The sequence below is a fragment of the Mustela erminea genome, chromosome 7 (assembly GCF_009829155.1).
Source record: "Mustela erminea isolate mMusErm1 chromosome 7, mMusErm1.Pri, whole genome shotgun sequence".
Classification (NCBI taxonomy): domain Eukaryota; kingdom Metazoa; phylum Chordata; class Mammalia; order Carnivora; family Mustelidae; genus Mustela; species Mustela erminea.
The window spans coordinates 83,156,011-83,180,302 of NC_045620.1; the positions used below are offsets into that span (position 1 = coordinate 83,156,011).

Genomic DNA, 24,292 nt, shown 5'->3' on the forward strand with positions numbered 1-24,292 from the left:
AATTCCTGTATGAGTTCTAGCAATTCTGGGATGGAGTATTTCGGGTTTTCCACATTAAGTATCATATCATCTGCAAAGAGTGAGAGTTTGACTTCTTCTAATATTATTTTTTTAAAGATTTTATTTATTTATTTGACAGACAGAGATCACAAGTGGCAGAGAAGCAGGCAAAGAGAGAAAGGAGGAAGCAGGATCCCTGAGAGCAGAGAGCCCGATGTGGGGCTCGATCTCAGGACCCTGAGATCATGACCTGAGCCAAAGGTAGAGGCTTTAACCCACTGAGCCACCCAGGTACCCCTTGACTTCTTCTTTGCTGATTTGGATGTCTTTTACTCCTTTTCCTTTTCTGATTGCTGAGACTAAGATTTCTAGTACTATGTTAAATAGCAGTGGTAATAGTGGACATCCCTGCCATGTTCCTGACCTTAGGGGAAAAGGTCTCAGTTTTTCCCCACTGAGAATGATATGTGCTGTGGGTTTTTCCATACATGGCTTTGATGATATTGAGGTATGTACCCTCTATGCCCATACTGTGAAGAATTTTGATCAAGAAAGGATACTGTACTTTCTCAAATGCTTTTTCTGCATCTATTGAGTATCATATGGTTCTTGTTCATTATTAATGTATTATATCACACTGATTGATTTGCAGATGCTGAACCAATCTTGCAGCCCAGGAATAAATCCCACTTGGTTGTGGTGAATAATCCTTTTAATGTACTGCTAAATACTATTAGCTAGTATTTTGGTGAGAATTTTTACATCCATGTTCATTAGGCATATTAGTCTGTAATTCTCCCTTTTGATGGGGTCTTTGCCTGGTTTGGGGATCAAGGTAATGCTGGCTTCATAAAAACAGTTAGGAAGTTTTTCTTCCATTTCTATTTTTTGGAACAGTTTCAGGAGGACAGGTATTAATTCTTCTTTAAATGTTTGGTAGAATTCCCCTGGGAAGCTGTCTGGCCCTGGGCTCTTGTTTGCTGGGAGATTTTTGATTACTGCTTCAATCTCCTTACTCGTTATGGGTCTGTTCAGGTTTTCTATTTCTTCCGGGTTCAGTTTTGGTAGTTTACACATCTCTAGGAATGCACCCATTTTTTCCAGATGGTCTAATTTACTAGTGTATAGTTGTTCATAATATGGTCTTATAATTGTATTTCTTTGGTATTGGTTGTCATCTCTCCTCTTTCATTCATGATTTTATTAATTTGGGTCCTTTCTCTTTTCTTTTTGATAAGTCTGGCCAGGGGGTTATCAATCTTTTAATTCTTTCAAAGAACCAACTCCTAGTTTCGTTGATCTGTTCTCCTGTTCTTTTGGTTTCTATTTCATTGATTTCTACTCTGATCTTTATTATTCCTATTCTCCTCCTGGGTTTAGGCTTTATTTGCTGTTCTTTCTCCCTCTCCTTTAAGTGTAGGGTTAGGTTGTGTACTTGAGACCTTTCCTGTTTCTTGAGAAAAGCTTATATCACTATTTATTTTCCTCTCAGGATTGCCTTTGCTGTGTCCCACAGATTTTGAACAGTTGTGTTTTCATTTGTTTCCATGAATTTTTTTAAATTCTTCTTTAATTTCCTGGTTGACCCATTCATTCTTTAGTAGGATGCTCTTTAGCCTCCATGTATTTGAGTTCTTTCCAACTTTCCTCTTGTGACTAAGTTCCAGTTTCAAGGCACTATGGTCCGAAAATATGCAGGGAATGATTCCAATCTTTTGGTATTGGCTGAGCCCTGATTTGTGACCCAGGAAGTGATCTATTCTGGAAAATGTTCCATGTGCACTAGAGAAGAATGTGTATTTTGTTATTTTGGGGTGGAATGTTCTGACTATATCTGTGTGGTCCATCTGGTCCAGTGTGTTATTTAAAGCCTTTATTTCCTTGTTGATCTTTTGCTTAGATGATCTGTCCATTTCAGGAAGGTGGCTGTTAAAGTCCCCTACTATTATTGTATTGTAGATGTATTTCTTTGATTTTGTTATTAATTGGTTTATGTAGTTGGCTGCTCCCATGTTAGGGGCATAGATACGTAAAATTGTTAGATCTTCTTGTTGGACAGACCCTTTCAGTTTGATCTAGTGTCCTTCCTCATCTCTTATTACAGTCTTTGGCTTAAAATCTAATTTATCTGATATAAGGGCTGCCACCCCAACTTCCTTTTGATGTCCGTTAGTATCATAAATTGTTTTCCACCCCCTCACTTTAAATCTGGAGGTGTCTTTGTGTCTAAAATGAGTTTCTTGCAGACAGCATATCGATGGGTCTTGGGTTTTTTTTTTCTTTAATCTATTCTGATATCCTGTGTCTTTTGATTGGGGCATTTAGCCCATTTCTATTCAGGGTAACTACTGAAAGATATGGATTTAGTGCCAGATAAGATATGAATTTGTCTGTAAGGTGACTGTTACTGTATATTGTCTCTGTTCCTTTCTGGTCTATGTTACTTTTGGGCTCTCTTTTTGCTTAGGGGACCTTTTTCAATATTTCCTGTAGGGCTGGTTTGGTGTGCGCAAATTCTTTAGTTTTTGTTTGTCCTGGAAGCTTTTTATTTCTCCTTCTATTTTCAATGACAACCTAGCTGGATATAGTATTCTTGGCTGCATATTTTTCTTGTTTAGTGCTCTGAATATATCATGCCAGTCCTTTGTGGCCTGCCAGGTCTCTGTGGATAGGTCTGCTGCCAATCTTGTCCCGAGCTGCTTTCAGGATTTTCTCTTTGTCACTGAGACTTGTAAGTTTTACTATTAAATGATGGGGTGTGGACCTATTTTTATTAATTTTGAGGGGATTTTTCTGTGCCTCCTGGATTTTGATGCTTCTTCCCTTTTCCATATTAGGGAAATAGTCTACTATAATTTGCTCCAATATACCTTCTGCCCCCATCTCTCTCTTTCTTCTTCTTCTGGGATCCCAATTATTCTAATATTGTTCCATCTTATGGTATTGCTGATCTCTCAAATTCTCCCCACTGACCCAGTAGTTGTTTATCTCTCTTTTCCTCAACTTCCTTATTCTCTATCATTTGGTCTTCTATATCATTAATCCTCTTATGCCTCATTTATCCTAGCAGTAAGAGACTCCATTTTTTTTTAAAGATTTTATTTATTTATTTGACAGAGAGAGATCACAAGTAGGCAGAGAGGCAGGCAGAGAGAAAGGAAGGGAAGCAGGCCCCCTGCTGAGCAGAGAGCCCGATGCGGGACTCGATCCCAGGACCCTGAGATCATGACCTGAGCCAAAGGCAGCAGCTTAACCCACTGAGCCACCCAGGTGCTCCAGAGACTCCATTTTTTATAGCACCTCATTAATAACTTTTTTTAATTTCAACTTGGTAAGATTTTAGTTCTTTTATTTCTCCATTAAGGGATGCCCTAGCATCTTCTATGCTTTTTTGAAGCCCAGCTAGTATCTTTATAATCATTATTCTGAACTCTAGTTTCAACGTCTTACTATTGTCCATACTGATTGGGTCCCGAACAGTTGATATTGCCTCTTGTTCTTTTTTTGAGGTGAATTTTCCACCTTGTCATTTTGTCTAGAGAAGGACAGATGAATGAGAGAACAAAATACTAAAAGGGTAACAACGACCCCAGAAAAATATACACTAAACAAATCAGAAGAGACCCAAATACGGGGGAGAAGAAAGGGGGAAAAAAATATGATTAGTCTGGAATAGAACAGAGCTTCACACTTGACTCAGGGCATATTTTCGTCTGTTAGAAGAAACGGCCTCCCAAAATTTTGAAGAAAGAAAAACGTGTGTGTGTGTGTGTGTGTGTGTGTGTGTGTGTGTACATATAAATGGGTAAATACAATGAAGGGATGGCTGTAAAGATGAAAATTAAAAAGATTTTTAAAAAGGATTTCATAAGATAAGAAGTTGGTTGAAAAAAGAAAAAAATTGTTTTAAAAAAAGGAGAGAATGTGATCAGGCTGGAGACTAGAACAAAACCATACACTAGATTTAGGGTATATTTTGGTCTATTAGAAGAAACCGTATGTCAAAATTTTAAAGAAAGAAGAACTTATACGTATACAAAAAGTAACATTAAATACAATGAAGGGACAGAATATGACTATAAAAGTGAAAATCAAAAAAGATATTTAAAAAGGTATTAAGATGTTGGTTAAAATAAAAAAGAGGAAAAATCTAAAAAGAAAAAGAAACATGTAAACAAAATTTTAAAAATTTAACTTTGAAAGACTGAAGAATCATGAGAAAAAAGCCATGAATCCTATGTGCTATATTCCCCTAGCGCTGGAGTTTTGCAGTTCTCATTGATCAGTAAACTTGGTCTTGGCTGGATGTTCTTGCTGATCTTCTGGGGGAGGGGCCTATTGCAGTGATTCTCAAATTTCTTTGCTCCAGGCAGAATGGCACCACCCTTGCCAGGGGCCAGGTTAAGCAATCTGCTCAGCTTTGCTCTGGGTAGCTTTTGTTTCCTGAAAGCTTTCCGTACAGCTTTGGAGGAGGAGAATGATATGGTAGCCTCCCAATCTCCGGCCTGGAGGAGCCAAGAACTCAGGGGCCTCCCTCCTCAGTGAGCCCTCAGAAAAAAGCAGTCAATCACTCCTGCCACCCCAGTCTCCAGCCACACTTTGAGCTCGCGCAGCCTGTCACCGAGCATTTCTATCTCTGGCACACAGCCTAGTGTGGAGTTTCCAAACCGAGCAGATTCCTCCAGTGTGCTCCTGCGCTGCTCCTCCCAGTGTGTGTGTGTGGGGGGGGGGGGGTAGTCTCCCCAGATCTGTCACTTGTGAGGTCCCTGCTCCAAGAATAATGGCCCAACATTGCCTCGGATCACAGTGTATGGCAACCCCAAGCTGAGAGCCCACTCCTGGGCTCCATCTTTGCAACCAGCTTCCCCATTCCAATACCTGGGAGATCTGCCACACTCAGGCACCCCCAGTCTTTCTGTGACCCCAAGAGTCCTGAGACCACACTGTTCCAGTAAGGATTCCACCCCTACTTATCCACTGGAGCGACGTCCCTCTGCAAAGCAGACTTCTAAAAGTTCTTATTTTGTGCTCCACTGCTCTCTCACTTGCCAGTAGCTCGCTGATGGAGGCTCCTTCCCCCCATGGTCTATCTACCCATATATCACGTTGGATTCACTTCTCTGCACTCCTACCTTCCAGAAAGTGGTCTATTTTCTGTTCATAGAATTGCTATTCTTCTCTTCAATCTCCTGTTGAGTTTGTAGGTGTTCAGAATGGTTTGATAACTAGCTAGCTGAATTCCTTGGGACAAGACAAAATTTAGGTCTCCTATTCCTCCACCATCTTGCTCCTCCCTTCCACATTTTATTTAGAAGTGTAAGTTTTGGTTTCCAAATATTTGTGGATTTCCTACATACTTTCTGTTAATAATTTCTACTTTCATTCAGTTGTGGTCAAAAAATATACTTTGTATGATTTTGTATATACTTTGAAGCCTTTTAAATGTATTAACATTGTTTTATGGCCCAGATTGTGGTCTATCTTGATAAATGTTCCATGAACACTTCAGGAGAAAATGTATTCTTCTGTGTTGGGTGGAATGTTCTTTCAATGCATTCTTTCAAGTTAATTCAGGTTAACTGACAGTGCTGTGTTAAGTCTACCATATACTCACTGGTTTCCTATTTGCTTGTTCTATCATTTATTGAGAGACAAGTATTAAAATCTCCAACCATAATTGTGAATTCACCTATTTTCCCCAGAAAGTTCTCAGTTTTTGCTTCATGCATTTTGATGTTGTTTTTGTAAACATAAATGTTTAGAAATACAATATCTCCTTGATTAACTTAATACTTTTGTCATTACAAAATAACCTTCTTCATCTCTAGTAACAGTTTTTGCCTGAAATCTACATTAGTTGATATTAATATAGTCATACAGCTTTCTTTTGTTGTTAGCCTGGTATATCTTTTTCTATCCTTTTACTTTTAAATGTTTTATGTCTCTCTGTATTCAAAGTGCATTTCTTATAGGTAGCATACAGCTGGGTCTTGCTTTTTCATCCAATCTCACAATCTCTGCCTTGTAATTGGGATGCTTAAACATTTACATTTAATGTACTGATAGGGTTAGGTATAAGTCTATCATTCTGATGTTTATTCTTTCGGACCCATCTAATCTTTCCTTCTGGTTTACCCTTTTTCTACCTTTGTGTAGAGTGAGAATTTTTTTTATTTCCTGTAATCTCTTCTATTGGCTTTTCAGCTATAATTCTTTGTTATTTTAGTGGTTGCTTTAGGGTTTATTGCCTGCTAGAAATATAAGCTTTGTAATGGAGGCAACTGGTATATTTTGTTCTCTGCTGTATCCCTAGTGTTTAAACAGTGCCTGGCACATGGAAGGCATTCAATACATATTTGATCAATAAATGGACAAATGGAAAACGCAAATTGTACGTTATGAGGAATAAAGATTAGAAACTAACAAAAAGAATAAAGATCAGAACTAGAAACTAAGGTTAGAATAAAGATTAGAAACTAACAAAAAGAAGTAAGATTAGAAACTAACAAAAAGAAAGTATATTAAAGCTCATCTACTTAACAACATCCAGTTAGATGTGATTACTGAAAACGGAACACAAAAATTCTAGACAGCATATGACAATATACATGATATAAAAGTAAACAATATTTTTAAGTTCTGTACAAAAATATTAGATAGTACTAAAAATGAACCAAATATTGCATTGGATCAATGCCAATAATATAACCATATTTAGCCTACTTCCAAATCATAAGAAGAACAAAGTAATCAAGTGAAACAAAGTTAGCTAAATGCAAATTAGGTCTGCTAATGAAAAAAAGTATAAAAAGGGATATTATAAAAACATAAATAATTATCTCCTATATAAACTTCCAGATGTAATCTAAAGCATGGTCACTATAGTTAATAATACTGTATTGAATATTTGAAGGTTGCAAGGAGAATAGATTTTTAAAATCCTCATCACAAGAAGAAAAAAAATTTTTTAAGTATGTATGGCAAGGATGTTAACTAGCATTATGGTGATCATTTTGCAATATATATAAATATCAAATCATTCTGTTATACACCTGAAATTATTATATGCCAATTATATCTCGTAAAGAAAAAATTTTAATATCCTTTTAAAAAATGGGGTTTTTATAAATGAGTTTTTTTAAATACTAAAATGGTAACCAAAATTATATTGGTAATACTCACTAAAAATTAATAACAAGCCTTCTTAAACTAAGCAATACATTCACTTCTTGCTCAGAACTGAGTTTAGAGCAACACATTATGTCTAAAGATATTAAGACTATCTGCTAGAGCTAGCATGCTCTACTAAATTTTCTACGGTATATGAGAGACATAGAAACAGTTCTACTCCGCTCACTTCTTAAACCTCACAAATCATCTGGGTCTGATTGGCCTAACTAAACAGTTTTGTCCTTGGAAGGTAGGGTGGATTTCATAATGAATCTCTGCAGTTAGTAAAGTGTAATTCTGAAAAATCACTACAGTAAGAGAAATACATTTATATATATATAAGCAATGAATTAAATACAACCCAGGACAGCAGAATGTATATAGACAGAAAAGAATACTATAACCTCATCAAAGATTATTGGTCAAAAATCTACAATAAATCAAACTAAAGATCTTTCTATTACTTTTGATTAGGTATTACCTGAGAGATTTCCTGTTGATAAACTGTAAAATGTTCCTTGCTGATCTGTGGGAGGTAGAATGAAGGTATGACTTCAGTGTCCACAAAGTCCAATCCCCATGTTTTTGTGAAGAAGTCAGATTCTCTTTTTGCTAATCGAGGATCATTTAATGCTGCTGGGAGGTTTACTTTGGAATGATATATAGTCCATCTATGTTGATCTGTAACTAGAGATGGGGCAACACATAAACTATTTGAATCACCTGCAAAAAGTAAACAAGAAAACTCGATAAACTAAGTTCTACATTTGAAACTACATCCTAGAAAAATAAAAATGCTTAGTTTCTACACTATACAAAGAGTAGAAACTCTTCTGTAAAAAACGTTTTAATGAAAATCAATCTGATTAATAACCTTCAGCTTTCAGCATCAATTGCCAAGAGAAGGAAAAACATGTAAAATAAAGAACATGCAAAATTTGAGAGTTATAGTTGCAGGGTGGGGTGGATGGTAATGGAAGTCTTTCATTAATTCCTTTCTTTAATGTAAAATTTCTCTTTCCTTTTTCAACATCAAAATTCTTCTTCCTTTCTATTGTGCATCTTCTATCCTTTAATAAACCAGATTTTTCAAAAATACACCTTTTATTCTATTGTATTAATGCAGACACACCAGGTTCTAACACTCTTGTTTGGCTTATAGATGACAGAAATGCTGCTGTAGCATTAATCATAGAGAAAATAAAAACATATAGTCAATTCTTGTTATTCATAGTAGTTTTGCTCTATAAAGTCACTGTAACAATTAGCAAATACTGAACCATTATTGCTTCTAGGGGAAATACAGGGTTAGGTACCTTCAAGCCCCTGGTCAAAAAATTTTCATCAACTGCCCAATTCATAATCTTATTTTGTGTGTGTTTCTGTTTGAAGACACCTTATTTAGCATACACTGTTCATTCATTAATACTGAACTCATGGCTCACACCACTATATCTCATACCTAAATGAAATTTCTTCATAAGACACATACATTGCAGTCTTCTGGTTCTTAGAAACACTAGAAAGCCATTCGGCACTATGTTGGGGAGACATTTTAAACAGCAAAATCAACAATAAAAATCTCAAAAATGCAAAAAATGTGGCACTAAATAGACCACAGAAAGGACACTTGTTTAGAGCATGAGAGCCAAAACAAGAAGGCAGAGTGTTATCTTGTTCAATCTTTGCTAGGGACATGTGCATCAGACAATTCAAATTTTTATTCCTCTGCATATGGCTAAAAATGACAATGAAAGTACCTACAAGTATTGATATTGGGGTTATGAATAAGTTTTAGGGGGTAGGCAAATTTGCAAACATGGAATTCACAAATAATGAGGCTTCACTATACTGCATCTAACTAAAAAGCTTTGTATCTGTAGTTTCATTTTCAAAACTTTTTTTTTCAGTTTAGCAAGTTACTTCTATGGAAATGCATGAAAAGAACTATATTCCAATTTCCCAATCAACTTAGTTCCAAACTACCTGTTTAGTTTAACCCTATAAAATGTATTCCTTCAGATCCAGCTGACCCTTGAACAACAGAAGAATTAGGGATACAGACTACCCCCTCCCTATGAAGTAAAAAATCCACATATAACTTCTACTCTCCCCAAACGTTACTGATAGACTACCTTCGAACACAAGCCCTTCCAATAACATAAATAGTCAATTAACACATATTCTGTATGTTATTATATACTGTATTCTTACAAGAAAGTAAGCTAGAGGAAAGAAAATGTTACTAAGAAACCCATAAGGAAGAGAAAATACATTTATAGTACTGTATTTATCCCAAAAAAAAAGGCGGCGCCTGGGTGGCTCAGTGGGTTAAGCCACTGCCTTCGGCTCAGGTCATGATCTCAGGGTCCTGGGATCGAGTCCCGCATCAGGCTCTCTGTTCAGCAGGGAGCCTGCTTCCTCCTCTCTCTCTCTCTGCCTGCCTCTCTGCCTACTTGTGATCTCTCTCTGTCAAATAAATAAATAAAATCTTTAAAAAAAAAAAAGGTTGCAAATAAGTGGACCCAGGCAGTTCAAACCCATGTTGTTCAAGTGTCAAATGTATATGGAATCTAACTACTCATTTAAAAATAATACAGGGGCGCCTGGGTGGCTCAGTGGGTTAAGCCGCTGCCTTCGGCTCAGGTCATGATCTCAGGGTCCTGGGATCGAGTCCCACATCCGGCTCTCTGCTCAGCAGGGAGCCTGCTTCCTCCTCTCTCTCTCTGCCTGTCTCTCTTCCTACCTGTGATCTCTCTCTGTCAAATAAATAAATAAAATCTTTAAAAAATAATAAAATAAAATAAAAAATAAAAATAATACAAACCCTCAACAAAAGTCCTCAACAACAACAACAGCAAAAAAAAGACATTACCTGTGGGTTCCTTGGGACATACATCTGGCAGTGACTGCACAGGTCGAATGTGTTTTGTTGGATCTACCTCTTTTTTAAAGAAAACATCACTGCTGCTTCCTTGAGGCACTGGTGAAGAACTGTGGCTTGAAGCCATTGCATAAAATCACCACTCAACTGAAAATAAGTAACAAGTAATAATTAAGACACTTAAGACAAATCAAAATTTCTCTAAATATTAAGTATACCTCAAATTTTCTTTGAAAAAGACACCTTATCCAAAATCCCTCAAGGAATAAGTACACAATTTGAATACTCATTATTAACTGCAAGAGTGACTCATAATATTCAGTTTACTAAGAAAGTTATATGTCCTTGTTTGAAAAGTATTCTCTCCGAAGTGAAATATTCTGTCTTTTATCCAAAGTCGAAAATAGATACCAAAGCTGTAACCAATATATATTAAAGTTGAAAACATCCATTCATTCAACAAGTATACAGTAATTATGCATTATACCAAAATGGATAAGTGAATGGGTTTTTGAAGTCTGATTTACTGGGTTCTTCACTTACCAGCAGTATAATCTTAAGGAAATTTACTTAACCTTTATGTGCCTTACCTCAACTGTAAAAATGGAGATGAGAACCCATTTCATAAACATTTTATAAGATTAAAAGGAATGGATATATGTGAAGCACTTAAAACAATACTCATCTCAAAGTCAGTATTCATAAATGTTAGTTAACATTATGATGGACTATGTGGACTGTCACTATATTAAATGATTATAAAAGAAGTATGATTCTTCAAAGTGCCTACAATTACATTAAGTAATTAAAACAACCAAAACACTAAAGAAAACAAAAGTTAACCTATGTCTACATTTTTTAGTAAGTCCTAAAAGAATTTGTGGGGCGAAACAACATAATATGAGATACAGTGTCACGTAAAACTTTACAAATGAAGCAGTACATAATCTGGATACTGACGAACATGTATTATTTTCTTATTGGAGGGTAGATAATATTATATTGCAGAGTATATATATCAAATAGCAGGTATTCTATAAACATTTTTCATTGAAGGAATAAATTAATAAACAGAAGTTTATAGCTGAAAGGGAACTTAGATATCACCTAGTCTAAGTACAAGGCCCTAACAGATTAGGTAGCTTATAAAAATACATGTGTTTTAACAAATTATTAAAAAGGGGAGGGGCCTGTTAAGGAAATGTGAATATGATAAGATTAAGAAATAAAGAGCACAGACATAAGGCTAAGAATGGTGACAAAAAGTTCATCTACTCTAACTCCCCTCTAGCTTAGCAAGTTTAGCAGAAAGCTAAAACTTACATTTCCCAGACTTCTTTGAATATCTGTCACAGTCCTCCTAATGCAAAGGAAACACATCCAATTACACCACTCACTGAGACCATAAGAAACAAGCTGTTAAGAAAATGCACAAAGATAAATAACTTCCTCAAGGTCCCCGAACAGAAAGTAAACAATACCATACAAAGAGGTTTTAGGACATGGATAATTATAAAAAGATATGGAAACTGACATGGTTAGAGTAAAATGTTTGCATTGGGAAGTACTGACAATTCATATTTTATTTAAACACATACATACACACACACACACACACACACACACACACACACACACACACACACAGTATGGCCAGACAAATTACTCAGGGCCTTGGTTCGCCTGTTGCATTTACATCCCTTCACATTAAGTGTATGGTTGTTTCTGCACAAAAGCATCATATATTTGAAAAGGAAAAATATCTAAAGGATAGGAAATACTGTTTAATACATAATCCTGTATATTAAATGTTTAGTAAGGACAATTCTAAATTTGACATTAAGTCTGTTTAACTTTTTTATTAATTTCATCAAATAAAATGGCTAAGCTAAAAACATTTTGACATTTTAAAGAGGGAAACTACAAATATTTGGAAAATCTACTTATGTTGAACGCCCATTGCTTGCTGTCAGAGAAATTAAATACTGATTCCAACAACAGCACACTACTATTTCAATTTATTCTATTTACCATCATGTTGGTTTAACAGCAAGAAGACATTCTAAGTGCCATCTCAGGAAGCCAAAAACACTTGAGGAGATGGGGACTTACAGAAAAACATTTCTATACTCCTACAAATTCCTTCAGTGGGGGGGTGGGGGTCACCTTGTTTATTTCTTAAAGAATCTGAATTGGAAAACCTATGCAGATTTTGTTTTTTCCTATTTCTCTCCTAATTCTTAGGAAAAGAGGGAAAATCTCTAGCTATAAAGAGATTATGTAAAATTAGAGACTGCCTATGTAGGTGAGTCCCAATTTTAAACCACTTGACTCTCCACTTCCTTCAACCATCCTAAATTCATAAAGATTTCCCCACAGTAAGAACCAAACTTCATATTAATGACCATATAAGTACAGTGCAGATACTTTGTATGTGCTATCATTGGTAATAAAATGTTATGGATTTATTCATAAGGCATGGATGCATAAACAGAGCAAATCTCCATGGCCTCTAAACCAAACAATTTCAGCAAAAAAATAATATTTCATTGAAAAGCTAAAGAACAGAAATGATGAAGCATCCTAGCAAGAAAGTTTGTCTACTCAGGAAAAAAAAAAAATAGCAAAAACTAAAACAAAAACTCAGAATAAGAGAAAAGGCAAGCTCTAAGCGCTAAATGCAGATAACCTCTAACTTTAAATACTCCACTTATAACTACATCTAGAAACAAATTAGACATGTAATCAGTAGTCACCTACAATAAGAATCTATAAATCACTTTACCATTCTTCATGTGATAATCTTTTCTTATTCTAACAGTATCTTCTCTTGAAGCCTTCTTTGGTGTTTCATACCAAATACGCCTTTATGTATTTTCTTAAAGATTTTATTTATGAGAGAGAGAGGGAAAGAGAGCAAGAGAGCACACACCAGCACAAGCTGGGGGTCAGGGGGATGGATGGGCAGAGGGAGAGGGAGAAGCACGCTCCCCAGTGACCAGTGAGACCAAAGACACAGGGCTCCATCCCAGACCCTGGGATCATGACCTGAGCCGAAGACAAATGCTCAACCCAACTGAGCCACCCAGGCGCCCCTATGTATTTTTATTTTGCGATAATCATACTGAAATTTTGGTCTTTATATAGGTTTCTATTAGACTATGAACTTACTGATGGTTCCATTTTCCTCTGTATTCTATATGCCTAATGCAGTTCCTGGCACACAAATAGTATGTAATAAATACTTTAAAGACAAATGAAATGGGTGTAGAACAGATCAGAAGAGAGATGTTAGTGAGAAAGCTACCAATAATCCTTAAGTGAGTAGATAAGAGCATGCACCGGTACAGAATGATAAAGAAAGAAAGAAACATTCATTACAGAAGAATTTGCAAGAATGAGTAAAATCAGAAACATGTGACTGTCTTTCTTGTAGCTCAAAGTATCTTTTATGTTAAAAGTTAGGTTTAAAGCCTCTATTAAAAGTTTCTAAAACAATGTCATCCCAGAAGCAAGGAGCATACCAAGTGCTCAGACTTTGGTGTCTGAACATAAGGATCCCCTGCTTTTTGAAAGTCTGCATTATGCCACTTTGCTTTTATTAAAAACCTATATTAGTACCTGTTTCCATTGACCAAAAGAAATCCAAAGAGGATTTTAACTTATCTTTAAAAGGCAAGAAGCAAAAATTGCATTCAGTGTTTTGTTTGTAACAAGCCGTTACAGAGGTAGCACACACACACTAAGCAGCAAGGGTAGCAATGCTTAGCTCCTTCCCTGGATTCACACTACTCAGCATCTCAGCAACAAACCACTGTACCTTTGAACTGGGCCTCTAGGTATCTGTGCTTTTTCTTGATTTATTCTATACAACCATTATTAATACATGTCCTAAGATACTGTTAAAGAAAACAAACATTTTTCCACATAAATTAATGGTAACTGTTTCTTCAACTTTACACCATTTTAGCTTTACACTTTACATTCCTAAGACGTCTTAGGAATGTTCTACTTTCAGGGAACAAGTAAAATCTATGCCATTCCCCACAAAGAAATCATGGCTCATTGAAAAAATATCTGAGGCCAGAGCCAGAGCCCTGGGAACTCTTGTTGTGTCAGAAAGCAAGTAAGTGCTCACAGACAGACCAGAAGGATTTGTAAAGAACAACAAAGGATCAACTTAAAGGGGCTCTCATTGGCCACAAGGGGGACAATTTGAGGACTTAAAAAAAGAAAAAAAAGAAACCTACTTGAGCATAACCTACTAGATAAATAAAAATTAGCAAATATAGAGTAGCACATAGGGGAAGAGAAAGAGATGAGGAAAAGGGGGCAGAGTGGAATAAAGAAAGGAAATCTCTTCTCCACAGAAGAAAGCCAGTAATAATTGTAGAAGGAATGATTGAATTAGAAAATCACATTTTGTAACCCCAACGAAAAAACCAATTCAGGCAAAAATCACTGATGTATGCTAAAGTTATTAGACTGATCAGAAGGAGAAAACTCACCTGGTACCAAAGTGTTAACCCCGCAGATGTTAACCCCTTAGCAGTGCAAATGGGAAAGTATATCTTTAAAATCTGACTGTCAGGGTGCCTGGGTGGCTCAGTGGGTTAAAGCCTCTGCCTTCGGCTCAGGTTATGATCTCGGGGTCCTGGGATCGAGTCCCACATCGGGCTCTCTGCTCAGCAGGGAGCCTGCTTCCCCCTCTCGCTATGCCTGCCTCTCTGCTTATTTGTGATCTTTCCCTCTGTCAAATAAATAAATAAAATCTTTTTTAAAAAAATAAATTCTGTCACTACCTTAATTAAGTCAACAAACTTGGTATCATTGATAACAGTAGGACAACTTAATATTATGTGATTCATGAAATGAGGATATAAAATAAACATCATCACCTATGAAGCACTCAAACCAAAAATACCTAATCCAACCTAATTAAGCCTCTAGACTGCGGTTAAGATTGTCCTGTGGACTCCTTGATAATCTGGTAAAGTCTACGGACACTTTCCCAGAATAATGTTTATATTGCATAAAATACATTAGAGATTACAAATGACAACTATACTGAGATAAACTTTTTAAAATGCAATATAGTAATTTTTTTGCTTCTAAATTAATGCAAACCTATCTTAATTTCTAAGCAATAAATAAGCAAAAATGTTTCAAGGTACCTGCAACAAATTAATGTGACATGAAAATATTTGAAATTTCTACTGGTGCCTAAGTTACAAGTAGTGCTAATACCCCTGTGAAGGATTATGTACATTATAAGTAAAGAAAATGCTAAAATCCAGTTAAAGCATGGTTTCTCCACCATGGCACCATGGACATTTTGAGTTGAATAATTCTTTGCTATTAGGTGTTTTCCTCCTACACACTGTAAGATCTCAGATGTATCCCTGGCCTCTATCTACTTGATGTCAACAGCACCCTTCACTCCTGCCCTCCACACATAATTATGACAACCAAAAATGTGTCCAGACAAGGCCAAGCATGCTGGGGTGGAAGAAAAGAGGGGAGAGGATAAAATCACCCCAGGAGAGAACCACCGAGTTAAAATAAAGATGAACATCTGTAAAATGAACCTAGGGACTAATTAAAGGTGCTAGTATCAATTCTTAAAATAAGTATTAATACAGGTTCATTTCCTTTTTTCCTTAGAAAAAGAATAATCCAGGGCGCCTGGGTGGCTCAGATGTTAAGAGTCTGCCTTGGGCTCAGGTCATGATCCCAGGGTCCTGAGATCCAGCCCCGCATAGCATCAGGCTCCCTGCTCGGCGGGAAGCCTGCTTCTCCCTCTCCCTCTCCCTCTCCCTCTCCCACTCCCCCTGCTTGTATTCCCTCTCTCGCTGTCTCTCTCTCTTTCTGTGAAATAAACAAAATCTTTAAAAAAGAAAGAAACAAACAAACAAACAAACAACAAGAATAATCCTTAAACTGGGTAGAACCTTACAAAAGGACTTTGGACTTTATCCACAGGACTGGTAAGTCATCTGTAATGACTACAGACTTTACTCCATCATTCTAGGAGATTATCAGCTTGGAGGGCCAAGGACAGAACCTAAGAAGACTAGAACATTTCTGAAGAAAGAAATGAAAAAAAGATATAGAGTTACCTGGGTGTCTCAGTCAGTTAAGCACCTGACCCTTGATTTTGGCTTAGGTCATGATCTCAGGGCCCGGTTCCGCTTCTCTCCTTCCCCCTCTGCCAGATCACCACCATAACTACCACCACTGTGCACATGAGCCTGCACATTTTCTTTCTCTCTCAAATAAAAAATAAATCCTTAAAAAGGAGGGGCAGAGTGCCTGGATGACCCCATTAGGCATCTGACTGTAGATTTTGGCTGGGGTCATGGTCTCAGGGTTGTGGGGTCAAGCCCCATGTTGGGATCCGTGCACAGAATCTGCTTAGGATTCTCTCGCTCCCTTTCCTCTACCCTTCCCCCTGCTCATGCTCCCTCTCTAAAATAAATAAATGTGATATTTAAAAAAGAAAGATCGATATAAAGAAAAGCTTGTGATAAAGAAGGAACATCTAAGAAGGTGAGAGAACTATCAATTCAGAATTCACAAATAAAATGGGGAAAAAAACCCATCAGTTAGATTTGGCAGTTAGGCAGTGACCAGATGTCAATGACCAGTGACATCAGAAACAATGTCAAGTCCAACAGTGGAGTTGGATGCCAGATTGTAAAAGTTGGAGTGGAACCCACAACTTTATGGTCAACTAATCTTTGACAAAGCAGAAAAAAATGTCCAATAGAAAAAAAGGCAGTCTCTTTAATAAAGTGTTGGAAAAAGTGGACAGCAACATGCAGAAGAATGAAACTGAACCACTTTCTTATACCATACACAAAAATAAATTCAAAATGAAAGACCTCAATGTGAGATAGGAATCCATCAAAGTCCTATAGGAGAACACAGGCAGCAACCTCTCTGACCTCAGCCACAGCAACTTCTTCCCAGACCCATCTTTAAAGGCAGGGAAACAAAAGCAAAAATGAACCATTGGGACTTCATCAAGATAAAAAGCTTCTGCAGAGCAAAGGAAACAGTCAACAAAACTAAAAGTCAACCTACTGAATGGAAGAAGATATTTGCAAATGACTTATCAGATAAAGTGCTAATATCCAAAATCTAAAAAGAACTTATCAAACTCAACACCCCAAAAATAAAGAATCGAGTTAAGAAATGGGCAGAAGACATAAACAGACATTTCTTCAACGAATACATACAAATGGCTAACAAACACATGAAAAAATGCTCAATATCACTTGGCACCAAGGAAATACAAATCAAAACCACAATGAGACACCACCTCACACCAGTCAGATTGGCTAAAATTAACCCTCAGGAAAAAACAGATGTTGGCAATGATGCAGAGAAAGGGGAATCCTCTTACACTGTTGGTGGGAATGCAAACTGGTACAGCCACTCTGGAAAACAGTACAGAGGTTCTTCAAAAAGTTAAAAACATAACTATCCTACGACCTAGCAATTGCACTACTAGGTATTTACCCAAAGGATAAAAAAATAGTGATTTGAAGGGGCACATGCACTCCAATATTTAGAGCAACAATGTCCACAATAATCAAAACATGGGAAGAGCCCAAGTGTCCATCAACAAATGAATGGATAAAGAAGATGTGGTACACATATACAATGGAATATTACTCAGCCATCAAAAAGAATGAAATCTTGACATTTGTAACATGGACAGAACTAGAGGGCATTACGCTAAGCAAAATAAGTCAGTCAGAGGAAGACAAGTAAGATTTCACTCACATGTGGAATTTAAGAAACAAAACAGATGAACAAATGGGAAGGGAAGGGAAGATAAAGACAGAGAGGGAGGCAAACCATAAGACATTCTTTAATATAGGGACAAACTGAGGGTTGCTGGAGGGGAGATGGGTGGGGGGTATGGGGTAATTGGGTGATGGGCATTAAGGAGGGCACTTGATGTAATAATGAGCACTTGGTGTTACAAGCAACTGACAAATCACTAAATTGTACTCCTGAAAATAATACTACACTATATGTGAACTAACTTGAATCTAAATAAAATCCTGAAAGAAAACAAAAGAAGTTGGAGTGGAATAGGTAGGGAAATTAAAAAAACAATGGCTATACTTTCAATTATAGGATTACAAAACAGAATATATACTAAAATCCCATTTGATATAAAACCTTTATATCACTCTCTCTATATACACATAATGTATAAAAAGGTATACAACAAAATAATCTGCTTAGTGACATAACAAACCTTTCCTGACCACCATATCTAAGCACATTCTCTCCCCTTCCCTCCCTCCATCCAACACAAACACACACCCTGATTCTCTATGACTAGCACTTTAGTTTGTGATCTTTATAGTACTTGCTCAAATTTTAACTGATTATTTACCTATTAATTTTCTGTCTCCCCCACTATACTGAAAATACTTATTACTTGTTTCATTCACCTTCCTATACCACCATTAGCAGAGTCTAAGCAATTGGTAAAACACATGAAAGTTCAATGAATGAATGAACAAGGGAACTAATATCATGGATAAAGAGGTAATAAGAATAAGCCACTAACAATGTCTTATGTAAGTTCATGCATTTACATAATCTAAAAATACACAAAGTCAAAAATACATTATCTTGTTTGTATAACATTACCTTTCTAAAATTTTATTCTAGACTCTCTACATTCTTATAACACAGTATATATAATATACTTAAGAAACCTGGCCATTGGGCACCTGGGTGGCTCAGTGGGTTAGGCCGCTGCCTTCGGCTCGGGTCATGATCTCAGGGTCCTGGGATCGAGTCCCACATCGGGCTCTCTGCTCTGCAGGGAGCCTGCTTCCTCCTCTCTCTCTCTGCCTGCCTCTCTGCCTACTTGTGATCTCTCTCTGTCAAATAAATAAATAAAATCTTTAAAAAAAAAAAAAGAAACCTGGCCATAAAGTGAGTTAGATAGCTATTATTTATTAGTTGTGTGACTTTGACAACTTTCTTATCTTCCTATTTCCTCATTTGTAAATGGGACAATAGTATCTTTCTCATAGGAATGTTGTAAAACTTAAATGAAAAGTAACTTACATAACCCATATATAAACTCGTGGCACAATACTTGGCACACAAGAGACATTCAATAAAAAACTGCAACTATCACTATTTATTATTATAAATATCTTAAGTATTAACATTTGGACTGTGCCATACAAAGTTTTAAAATCAACTTAAACTTTGGGTTCCTGAGCCTCCTCTATCAGTGTCCTCTGCTTGAGTGCCCTTAGTTTTTAGAGAGAGGAGGCAGCAAATTTATACGGCCAGATATAATTTACTATCAGAAAATCTGCCAAAGAATAGAACAGTGGTCCTCAAAGCCATGCTAGTAAAAGGAGAGAAAAAAGAATACTGGAAAATGATGTTGAAACTAGAAAACATGTGGCCTGGAACAGAAGCAAGTCTAATGACAATACTATGCGAGAGAGGAAGGAGGAGGGAGAAAAAGCAAAGAGGCTAGAAGTAATGGTTTAGAAAACATCTAGATAAAGGTCAAAGTTGAATCCATGGGAGTAAAGTGGATGAGATAAAAATTACAATCTCTGAGTTGGAGGGGACTTTAAAAGATAATCTGGCTCCACTCTCTACCTAATCTATGAACCCTTTCTACAAGGCTTTTGGCCTCATTTGAAAACTTTTAACAATGGAGAACTGACTACTTCAAAAGCAGATTATAACTATAAAACAACTATAATTGCTTTAGGAAAATAATTCTTTCCTGCAGTGTACAGAATCCTGCCTCCCTTAATTTTCCATTGCTATTCCTAGTCCAATTACATTATAGGAATAAAAGAAAATTCTTCCAGTCATAGGAAGATAATATTACAAAGAAAAGGTGTGATAATATCACAAAGAAAAGGTGAAATACTACAAAGAAAATTCTTCCAGTCATAGGAAGATAATATTACAAAGAAAAGGTGTGAAAAAGAAATAGAGAGAGAGAGGGCTAATGAGAGCTCAGAGAAAGAGGAAGGGCAAATACACTTACAAGGATAGGAAAAAGAAATCAGAAATACCATCCTAATAGAAGCAAGGGAGAAGTGTCCAGGAGGAAAGTGTGAACAGCAGTGTCAACATGATGCAGTAGTCAAGTAACCTCGACTATCTTCAGAAAGGATATTGAATTAGAACAGTATTAGGACAGTGGTTGGGGCAGAAGCCATACTCCAAGATGTTAAGTATTAAGTAAGTGATGAAATAATAAAGGCCACAAGATCAACATCTCTTTGGTGGTGAAAGAAAAGTGACTAAGAGTTGAGAAAGAATTTTTTAGGCCATGGGAGACCGGAGCACATCTGTAAGCAAACAGCAAGAAACCAACTGAAGGGTGAGATTAAAGTGGAACAAGAAGGGGCACCTGGGTGGCTCAGTTGTTAAACGTCTGCTATCGGCTCAGGTCATGATGCCAGAGTCCTGGGATGGAGCCCCACTTTGAGCCCCACATGGAGCCCCACCCCAGCTCAGCAGGAAGCCTGCTTCTCCCTTTTCTGCTTCTCTTGCTTGTGTTCCCCTCTGTGAAATACATAAATAAAATATTTTAAAAAAAAGAAAAAAGGAACAAGAAAAGGTACTGGGGAGAAAAGATGGAAGGAGAAAGAAGAGTTAGATATACATGGGGATTGGCAGTATGGTGGTGAAGACAGAGAGAGAACAATCACACCAGGGGGCTGTTATGCCCCACCTTGAGAAAGACAAGACTTTGTCAGGCAACAGTGAGAAAATGAGCAAGCAATACAGAAAAGTTGCACTCCATCCTACTTCTCTGTCTAATTCTCTTCCAGGCAGCGAAGGGGCAGAGAGTAGAAGGGGGCAGGGAGTGGAATCAGCTGGGACTTGGGTACACTCCCACCCAATGTGGGAAACACCTTATCAGTGAAAAAAGGAAGGATGGCAAGGGAGAGGGAAGACAAAGCAAAGAAAGAAAGAGAGAGGGAGAGAGAAAGGATTACATTTCACTAATATCTGACCAAACACTATGGTTTTGAATTGCTTACTTTCATTCAGATTATTCTATTGGTCTAACAGTCTAGAAAAATATGTCTGTATGAATCAGTGAATGGATCAATCAATGATCCCCATTATGAGGATGAAGAGCAGATTCAAGAGTAATTTGGTTTCAGACCATTTAGCTAATAAATTGTGAAGATGGGATTTGCACTCAGATCTTCTGATTCTAAACCCCAGCCTGCGTCTCTATATCATACTGCCTCTCTAAACCACCAAAATCTAAATTATTTCACTATACTGCCTCTCATCCATTTCAGGCACCCAGTACTTTCTTCTCTTCTGTCTTCTTTTTCTCCTTAACAATTACTGATCCTATAACAATTATTTACACTAACAAATATTTCTGTTCATCTTATATTAAAAATAAATGATAGCAATAATTATCATCTGACTGTGATAAGATTTTTTTAAGACTTGACTTCTTTTAAAGTTTTTTTTAATGTAGTTAACTAATCTCTATACTTCCTGTCTCCCTCTGTCTATACCTCTGCTCGTGCATGTTCTTTTTCTCTCTCTCTCTTTCTCAAATAAATAAATAAAACTGTCATTTTGTTCTTAGGACTATATTAATATATAATTTCTTCTAACATTTTTAAGATAGGGTAGGTTATATAAATTTTATTTTAAATTTACTCTTTTTGTTAAGCATTTTAATATGTCTGATAGTTTACATATTTAAGACATATACAATACCAGTAACTTTGAATGAATGATTATAGGATTTATTTGCTAATCAATTACTCCAACAGTCTCCCCTGCATGTTCAATTCTCTCCTCCCTCATCCAACTTCAATCTATCTTTGCTTTGTTCCTAGCTGCAGAACACCAGAGAAAATTTATGTAGAACATCAGATTATAAATGTATAAATTCTGAGATAAGGCCCTATTCGCAGTCTTTTCACTGATTTATCCTGCTCTTTCCCAATCCTCACAGTATTTATAACAAACCTTCATTACTCTTCTCACGTCCCCAAGTTTACCTTCATCAATCCCATGCTCAAAAAGTAATTGTCTTTTTACTCCACACCAAAGGAAAAAAAAGTCCTCATATAAGATTCTACCCTCCATATCCACACATACCAAATCCTCACAACTCTTAACCTCTGGGGTATAATACTGTTGTGTACTCTTGTCTAGAGTTAATCCCCCAACCAGTTGTTCTTGATCTCACCTCTTTCTACTTCATCTGAGACCCTGTTGTATTAATTATTCCCTAACCTCCCCCATCTTCAATATCATTAACCCACAAAAAAAAAAAAAAAAGTTCAAGTGCTAAATTAAAGTTCTTTCCCTAAACTCTATCTCCTCAGGCTACTTCTTGCCTCCCCTTCACTGGCAAGCCTCTATTTGGTCTTTTTTCTATCTCCCCAGCAATCTATCTTCCAAGTTCACCACTCACTTGGCTGGCTACGGAAAAGGTAAGGAACAACCTGATTTCCAAATTAAAGTGCCAATATTCAGTCTTTATCTAATCAGACCTCACAGCTCTCAAAAGCCAATAAAACTAATAAACATAAACAGCATAAAATAGAAAAATCACCATTTGTAGTCCTCAAAAGCAATGATCAGTTCAAGCAAGAATCATTAATGGATCATAAAATCATTAATTTAAAAGGCTGTTATGAAAACAATATATACATTGTCATAAATTATCACCCTATCGATTATTTCTTTATTAAATAGTAGCTAGATCTGCCTGTTCCTACCCTTATCAAGTGATGAAAACTGGACTCACCAACAGGGGGACAGCCTGCCATTATGTGCCTCCTGATGTGATAAAGTGGTAGGAATACATATCATCTGAGATATTTTTGCCAGAAATATTTAACCAGAATCTAATCACGAAGAAACAGACTAATTTGGAATATAGAATATACTCAAGCACAAATGCCTCTACTTTTCATAGGATAAACCAAAGATGAGGAGTCACTGGGCCCTAGTCCAAATTTGGGGAGACTGAAAAGGCATACCAGCCAAATGCAATGCATGAAACTTGATTGAATCTTGCATTAGTAGAGAGAAAAAAAGCTCTAATAAAATGTTGGTGGTGCGCTGGGGTGGCTCAGTGGGTTAAGCCTCTGCCTTCGGCTCAGGTCATGATCTCAGGATCCTGGGATCGAGCCCGCATTGGGCTCTCTGCTCAGCGGGAAGCCTGCTTCCCTCACTCTCTCTGCCTGCCTTTCTGCCTACTTGTGCTCTCTCTCTCTCTCTGCCAAAAAAATAAATAAAATCTTAAAAAATAAAATAAAATAAAATGTTGGGACAAATGGGGAAATTTAAGTATGGACTCTATGTTTAATAAGGTTATTGAGTAATCGTTGATATTTTTAGGTGTCATAATAGTATTGTGATTGTATAAGAGAAATCCCTATAATTGGGAGATGCATGCTTAAGTATTTAGGGATGAAGTGTCATGAAATCTACAGGCTGCTTTCAGACTTGGCAAGGGGAAAAGTGACAGGGGGAGGGGGAAGTTTATGTATATGTGTGTAGGTGTTTACTCCAATACTCTTTTTATTTTTCTGTACGTTAAAATTTTTTCAATAAAAATAATAATCAATGAAGGCTTACCAAGAACTGGAGGTAAGTAGAAATGAACCAGACAAATAAAGGGGAGGAAGTGTGTTACAAGAATACTCAAGGAATTGGGAATATATGTGCAAAGGCTTGGAGGGGAAACCAAGCCTTTGCCAGAAACCAGAACTAATTCAATTATGTCTGAAAAAATTAGGGGCACCTGCATGGCTCAGTCAGCAAGCATCTGACTCTTGATTTTGGCTCAGGTCATGATCTCCGGATCGTGAGACTGAGCCCCCCATTAGGCTCCTTGCTCAGCATGGAGTCCGCTAAAGACTCCCTCCCTGTCTCCCTGTGTCCTACCCTTGCTCGTCATGTGCTTGTTCTCTTTTTTTCTCTCTCTCTCTCAAATAAGTAAATAACATCCTTTTTTTTAAATATGAGAGAATTATTTATTTGGGGGAAGGACAGAGCTGGGGAGAGCACAAGGCTAGAGAGTTAAGTTGGGAAAAGAACTTGATGTAGAAATCAATTAAAATAATAAGGAATATGGATTTCATCATAAAGACAAAATAAGGTCACAGAAATAACAGTGAGAAATAATATAATCAGATTTGCCCTTTAGAAAAATCACTGATTACAGCA

At 36.8% G+C, this 24,292-nt stretch overlaps 1 protein-coding gene across 7 annotated transcripts in view; it reads right to left on the reverse strand.

The window, feature by feature from the left end:
- The window catches only part of VPS54 (VPS54 subunit of GARP complex), a 98,462-nt gene that overhangs the window by 67,782 nt on the left and 6,388 nt on the right, over positions 1-24,292 (reverse strand). For 4 of the 7 annotated variants that reach the window (XR_004287792.1, XM_032352252.1, XM_032352253.1 and 1 more), the window contains exons 1-3: positions 11,378-11,461; positions 10,046-10,201; positions 7,652-7,893 (exon numbers count right to left, since the gene is read on the reverse strand). Coding sequence is in view for 6 of the 7 variants with exons in the window: in XM_032352252.1 (XP_032208143.1) it covers positions 7,652-7,893; positions 10,046-10,181 (378 nt within the window). In the remaining variant the exon portion in view is untranslated. Of the gene's footprint in view, positions 1-7,651; positions 7,894-10,045; positions 10,202-11,377; positions 11,462-24,292 lie in introns of those variants that run through there. The other 3 variants (XM_032352249.1, XM_032352251.1, XM_032352250.1) reach the window with 3 other exon arrangements.